Raw genomic sequence first — 7,073 nt, 5'->3', positions numbered from 1 at the left:
ACACAAGAAAAGACCAAAGACCCAAAGAAATTTTTTTTTAAACTATCGTTATTTCTAAAGAATCCAGAGGTGAAAACAACAGAGGATTCTGTAGGAGAGTTACTCAGGCTTTGCAATAAAATTACGGGGGGGGGGAAATAGAATCTTGCAAAGACTCACGTGAATAAGATCTTTAGAAAATGGGACCTCATGCAATTTGGATGCTTTTATTTATACTCTGGGCTCTCAAGTGTGATCCCACATGATATTTCCTCTCTGCACTTACCTCTCCCTGATGGATGAAAGGGGAAATGTACTGTAAGAATCCATATCCATCGAATATTGTGGGACATGCAGTCCAGCCTGGCAAGGAGAATAGAAGAAGCAGTGTTAAAGACAGCTCTCAAGAAATCCTGCAAAATCTTTTTAAATCGGAGCCCCTCAGACTCCTAACAAAAATTGAAACTATTTCAGTTCAGGCCTCCTAAATATTTCAATAGAATATCTAAAGGTTCTATAAAAAGATACAACTTTTTTAAAATTACAAAGTATCTAATAATGTAAATAAAATGTTTCAATAGCTCTATTCTTACTATTCAATAAGCATACATAAATATCATCACATTTTTTCATTTGTCACAGTACAAGCCAGAAGTTAATAGCTCCCAGACTAGGAGTTCACCTATACAGAGACAAAATAAAGCAGAGCCTTTGTCTAGTATTTAATCTTCTTTTGAGTTTATTTGGACATGTGCTCACTGGATGGCATCACATGGCCTGCAGAAAAACCATCTTCTGTTCCCTCTTAATTGGAAAAAAGCTGGACTCATGACCTCAAACTAAGCATTTGGCATATGACTCTTCATCTTTCATGCAGCATTTAATAAAATCACTGGTAGAGTTTTCCAGTGTTCTCAAAACAATTTATATTAACCTGAATATATTTACTCCTTCCTGTGTGCTGAGCTGCACATGGTCCTCTCTCACTTTTTGGATGTTAAGTTTGACACATCTCATGCACATAGACTACAGGCTTCTCAAAGTCTTGCCTGTCGTTCCTCTTTGGAACAATTCTCACCCATTTGTTAACTACTTTCGACTACATGCTGCGTGGAGCAGCAGTGCAGAATATCAACTGTGAAATCATGGTCCTACTTTCACTTGTCTCAGTTCAGTGTAGCTACTTTTTCCCCCAACATCTCCACATCTCGTGTTTCTCCAAGCCTTCTCCCACTCAACCTCCTCCTCAACTCCTACTGCTCTTGCAAAACTGGACATTATATTTCTAGCTTATTTGTGCCTTCCACATCAGCTCACCTTCTTAGAGGAAGTTGTTTTAAGAAATGACTGCTTTAAAATGCATGCTTGTTTCATTAATACAGAGATCAGAAATTGTCATGCTATTGTGAAATAGTTCTTCATGTTTTGGAAGAGTTGCATATTTATTTTGTGAACATGCATGAAGATTTTAACTAGTCATTTATTTGCTTTTAGGTGCTGGTGTTTTCAAAATGTTGACTTGGACAAAAGTTTTACAGACAACATTAACAATTTTCCTGTATAGCATTATTTGATTTCCCTTACCCAAGATAAAAGTCATCCCACGAGTCACGATACGCACTTCAGAAACACTCCCAAGGAGCCAGCGTTTGGGCACCTCCTTGGGGAGAGGCATTGCTCTGGCAGCTGAGGGTATGACCTGTAACACAGAAACAAGAGGAAGCAAAAGCTAAGGCCGCTACGCGCCTTGCTGATACCACCGCTGTTGGACGCTGAGGGCACAGGGGCCTTTTTCCACGTCCCCCTCCCCTATACTTTCGGTGGCAGCTGTCCGTGGCCCCCCTCAGGGGCAGCATGCACCTCGGGAGGGGAGCCCACCGCCGGGGCAGGCTGGGGGCCTCAGGGCGGCGCGCGGGAAGGCAGGGGAAAGCGGCTGCCAACGGAGGCGCGTCCAGCAGGGATCCGCCGGCGCACGCCGCGCCGGATCCGCGCGCGCATCGCCGCGCGCGCTCAGCTCCCGCCTCACAATAACCACCAATGCACCACACCGCCCGCCCAACTTATGAGGCGGAGCGCGGCGGTGACGTTCGCCCCCCCAGCCAATGGCGACCTCTGTTTACTTCGGGGGGAGGGGCTGTGCATATTCATGAGCAGGGCCCCCGCGCCCGGCTGCTGCCGCAGCAGCTCCAAGCGGGAGGCGGAGCGAGGCCGCCCGCCCGCCCGCCCCTTTCCCCCCGCCCCGCCGCCTCAGGAAGCCGCGCGGCCGCGGTGCGTATTTATGCTGAGCCCTGCGCGCAGCGGCTCGGCGAGCGTGGGGCGGAAGCGCCCGGCACACTTTCCTCCCGCCCGGGCGCAGGCGGCGAGGATGAGCCAGAGAGACACCCTGGTGCATCTTTTCGCCGGCGGGTAGGTGAAGCTGCCACCCGGTGGGGGCGCGGGCGCGATACCAGCCCTGGCCTTTTGGCGCGGGCTATCAGGCTGCGCTGCCCGCCCACCCTTTTTCCTTTCCCCGCAGGCTCCGCCGCCCTGGTGCAGTGGGACGTGCGGTGGGTGCCGCCCTGCAGCTCCTCACCGCCCTTATTGGTGTGACTCCGGAAATGGCTCTTGTGGGGCTTTCCCGCCCCCCCCCCCGGGCTGCGGGGGTCCTGACCTGCTGCTGAGCGCGCCCGCCGTGGCCTGGACTAGGAGAGGGCGGCTGGAGGAGCCGGGGGTTTGGCCGCGGCCTGGAGTGGCTGCCCGCTGACGTAGCGGGGCCCCGCCGGCGCGGGAAGGCTGCACAGACAACCCCGGAGCGCTGCAAGGCGCTACCGCCCCTTTTCTATACCTGAGACGATGACGGGGAGGTTCCCCGCTGTGGGGCGGCGGGTGACTGAGGCGGGGTGGTGGGGGTGGCGGCAGGCCGCACTGAGGCGCTCCCGGTGCCCTGAGGTGCTCCTGGGCCTGCCCCGGGCCGGTTGTGCGCGTTTGGGCCCAGCCCTGCAGCGGGACTCCGGCTGCCTGGGCAGGCGCCCTTGGCCCTCGCTGGGAGCGTTCAGTGCCTGCCAGGCCCGGCCGCGGGTGTCGGGTTTTGCCATGGGCAGCATGCGGGTGGTACGTGGGCCCTTGGGGGACGCGGGGTGAAGGTTTCACTTCAAAATAGCCTGCTTCTTTTGGTGGCCCTTCCAGGAGTTTGTCCCTTATCTGGTGTTTCCGTGGAGAAACACACTGAGCCCTCTGTGCGTGGGCTCCCCCACTGCATCGGAGAGGCTGCCCAAACATGCCTGTCCACTCAGCAGTCTGGAGACGACTCTACGGTAACGCTAGTGTCAAAGGGCCGCTGTGTTACTTGAATGCATTTCAATCCTCTGGTGTGTACTGGGTTTAGGTATGGGCTTGGCATGGTCGTGCAGCTTTCCGTCCAGGAAGACAGAAGAAATCAGAGGGAAGAATACAGCTAGAAGTAACAGTGTGTCCCTTGTAGCCCTGGTTAGGTTTGTACTTTCACAGGTGTTAGTCTGTCATCTTTTTTAGCTTTGTAATGCTTGGGATGTCTGTGGTTACACAGTCTGCAGTCCTTCCAGGGATAACATGGGAAGAGTACCTAGCTTAAAAGAGAAAGCTGGAGATCTTGTTTGACATAACAGTAATGTATTTGAGTGGTGAGCATGGCTGTGCAGAACTGGGAGGAGTGACAGACTGAGAACATGCTCTGCCTCCTGAGAGAGCTTGAGGCTTGGATTTCTATTTGTACTCATTGACTCTGGTCTGGGGTGTTTGAGCTGGAAGAAGAATGTAGTGTTTACTCTGAGCAGGTCTGGCTGAGTTGCATACACATGAGCACATTCTCTGCTTCTGGCACGCTTTGCAGGTTTTCACTGTTACATGCCTGATTTAGTGTGGGTGCTTTTTCCCTCCCCTGATTTCTCTCAGTCTGTTTAAGAGGAGAGGTATTATGCAGCAGGAGGCCCAAGATGTGATAGCATGTACTTTTTTCTTAAGAATTCCCATCCTTGTGAAGGTTCAGAAAAGCAGTAGGAGGAGTCCTGCCTTATTGTAGTACTTCAACTTGATAGCTCTGCACAGGGGAGATTGTTAGGCAGAATTGTGTGCAATGATAGAGACAGGTTTGTAAACCTGAAATATTGAAGATTGCTCAGCTGAAGTCATTCATTCCTGGTTTTTCTGAAGAAGTCTGATCTACAGTTAGCTGCTGGCCAGTTGGGTCAAGGGTTATACTGTGAGGAAAAGGCTAAATGCAGTTTCCTCATTTGCTAGCCACACATTTCGTGTAACCTTAGCTCAGCAAGGCTAACTGTGTATTTGGTGATGACTTCTTTGCGAGCATGGTGTGCTATAGGTCACCTGAGTGATCTTTAGTTTTCGGTGAAACTTAAAAGGAAGGAAGCTTTATTTTCATTTAGGTTTCATTGAAGACTGTAAGGAAACAACATTATTATCTCAATCTGCTGGCCTTTTTTTTTTTGTAGTGTCTCAGTCTTCAATTCCTGCTTTCTGTGATGAAACTGTAACTGCTGACGCTGCTGTTTCAGTAATGTAGGTGGGGCCATCCTGGGATTTTTCTGTAGCTGTCTAGCTTGTTTCATGAGCAATTCAACAACTGTCGAACTGCAATATTTCTGGGCCATTACAAGTTGATGTTGTGAGTTAGTTTTATATTTTTGCCCTTCATTCCTTTTTTCTTATCTCTGCATCCTTATCTCCTGCCAACAGGTTTGATAGACTCCTTTAGCAGTGCTGGCCACTGGGACAGTGATGGTGAGGGAATTACTCAGCAGTTATTACTTGCTTTGTTTTTCTAAAGTAATTTTTACTCAAGTAGTGTAACTTTTAAGAGTCCCACTTCAGTTTCATGCCTACATGTTAGTTGTAAATACAACCAACATTTTCTGAGAGAAATACTATTCTAAGTCTAAAAAAATAATTTAGTACTCATTGTTAGTATCATCATTGAAGTGATGCATTTTTTTCCTAGAAAAGAAAGCTCATCTAAATGGTTTTGATGGACTGCTTCATGCATTAGCCAATACACCAACAAAGTACTACTTCCTTTACATGCAAACCCTGCTTCTAGTGTGTACTACTTGGACCTTCTTGACTTTTTTAAAATAGCGTATTCTCTGAAGTTTGATATGTAAAAACAGCAATCATATTTAGAAGTAGAAAATACATAGCATGAGAAGAGCATCACATTTGCAGGATGTAAGATAAGGTAGAAAAATAAATAATTCCTTTTTTAAAAAAAAGGTTGTTAACTTTTAAGCACACATCCCTTAAGGAAAAGCTGTTTTAACTGGTAGAATCTGTAAGCAATTGGTTCCATGTCATAACGTTGCTGTCACCTAAAAACACTTACATGTAGTTTTCTAGGCTGTATTCAAAACTGCCATTGTGCACTCTATACTGAAGAGTAATTGTGGGGAGCATACCTGAATGGAACAACAGTGTATGTGAAGCTGAGTTTCATGCTGCGACATGTTTGAAATCACTTTCTTAGCTTATATTTGTCACAATGCCTGTATTTGTCAGGTTCTGTTTCTACAAACTGTATAATTACCACAGGGAATGAGAACTAGCTGGGTGCCATGGTTGTGTTGGAAGTGTTGGATCATGACACAAAACTATTCTTTGGGTAAAACTTGATTGTTTTTTTTTTTCTTCCAAGCTACTCAGTTGCATTGCTCAGAACTCTTCTGCTTCAGGAATCAAACTGCAGATTTTTTTTGTGTGTGTCTCTTCTGTTTTTCCATCTCCTAGTCAAATAGCAGCTGTTGTTTCTGTGGACAGCACGTTAGTAGAATAAACTCAGGGGCTTTTATTCCAAACCAAGATGAAGAATCAATTGAATATTCTGCATCCTTAAAGTGTAAAGTCTTGTGATTGAAATGTAGGCTTTAGATGAACATTTTAGTTCAAGTATGTAAGTTGCACAGTTATATGCTTTTCTAGTTATTAGACTACTTAAAACAACAAGAAAAAGGAGTAGAAAGGCCTTAAATATTTTGCTTTGTAGGGAAGATTAATATGTTTTGGATGTGCCTGCTTGCAATCATAATTGGTACGTTGCATGAAAATTCAGGTGTTGGCTACAGAAATAATTTCCATGTTTTCATTATTCTACATTTCCAGAAAGCTTATGGCAGTAATTCTGTATCATACAAACTTACATCAGGGCATGAGAACTTGCCTGGGCTTTGTTTCCTCAGCAAAAGGAGGGACCATTTTGGGTTAGGAGGTAGACAGCTGCATTTCTGAGTTCAAGGTTGGACAGTCTCAGGTTTACTTCTTAATTATCTCTTTACTCTTAGTGTTTCTTGCAGAAAGTTGTCTGTTTTCTAATTTAATATGTGAGGGGAGTATAGGGAGAAGTCTCTGTTTATTTGTCCTGACTACAGAACTGTCTCAAATTGATCTGTAAGTTGAATCACTGTTTGTCTCACATAGGTTCTTAGCAAATCCCTGCAGTGGCTGAAATAGTTAAAACTCAGAAAATATGTTTAAGATAAATGTTTGAATTCTTCAGAAAGATCAGACACTGTTGTAATGTGTGAAGTAAAGGTGAAAGACCCCTGGATTTTTTTGATTTAAGAGATGCTAGTTAATAATGTAGCAGGTAGTGCGATGATAGGGGCTTTATCTGCCCCTATCAGAAAATAGCCACTTGAGCCATAGGTTAATTGCCAAGCCCTTGGACTCCCTTCTACTCTAAAATACATTCCTGGCATAGCCCTGGATACCTTTCAGAATGAGTTCCTCCTGTTGTTAGGCATAGGAGAAGGTTGGTACCTTCCTGTCCAAACTTCAGGTTATTTTCATGTTCAGATAGTCTTCTGTGGGCAATGAGGCAGTGTTTGTTTAAAGCACCAAGTTTTGCTCCGTGAGGTTACCAAATTGCATGAAAATTGCTATCAGTACTTGAGAAACTGTAAAGCTAGTGTTTCTCATATTTCCTTCTAGATTACATGTTTTCAGCTGTTTTCACTTAATACAAATACTGTAAATGTTTGTTTACCCTGGTTCCTAATAGAAGCACACTGTACTTGTTGATGTTTGGTTTTGGATAATGGAACCCAGTAATGCTTGTTTTCATTGTGCTG

General features: G+C 45.7%; 1 protein-coding gene across 1 annotated transcript in view; it reads left to right on the top strand.

Moving 5' to 3' along the window:
* The first annotated feature begins 2,811 nt into the window (after positions 1 to 2,811).
* Positions 2,812 to 7,073, top strand: part of SLC25A36 (solute carrier family 25 member 36) — a 33,105-nt gene continuing 28,843 nt past the window's right edge. Inside the window, exon 1 of the mRNA XM_086468586.1 lies at positions 2,812 to 3,069. Coding sequence (XP_086324712.1) covers positions 2,812 to 3,069 — 258 coding nt within the window. The remainder of the gene's footprint in view (positions 3,070 to 7,073) is intronic.

This window comes from Leptosomus discolor, chromosome 7 (genome assembly GCF_034619465.1).
Source record: "Leptosomus discolor isolate bLepDis1 chromosome 7, bLepDis1.hap2, whole genome shotgun sequence".
Classification (NCBI taxonomy): Eukaryota; Metazoa; Chordata; class Aves; order Leptosomiformes; family Leptosomidae; genus Leptosomus; species Leptosomus discolor.
This window is presented reverse-complemented; position numbering and strand designations above follow the sequence as displayed.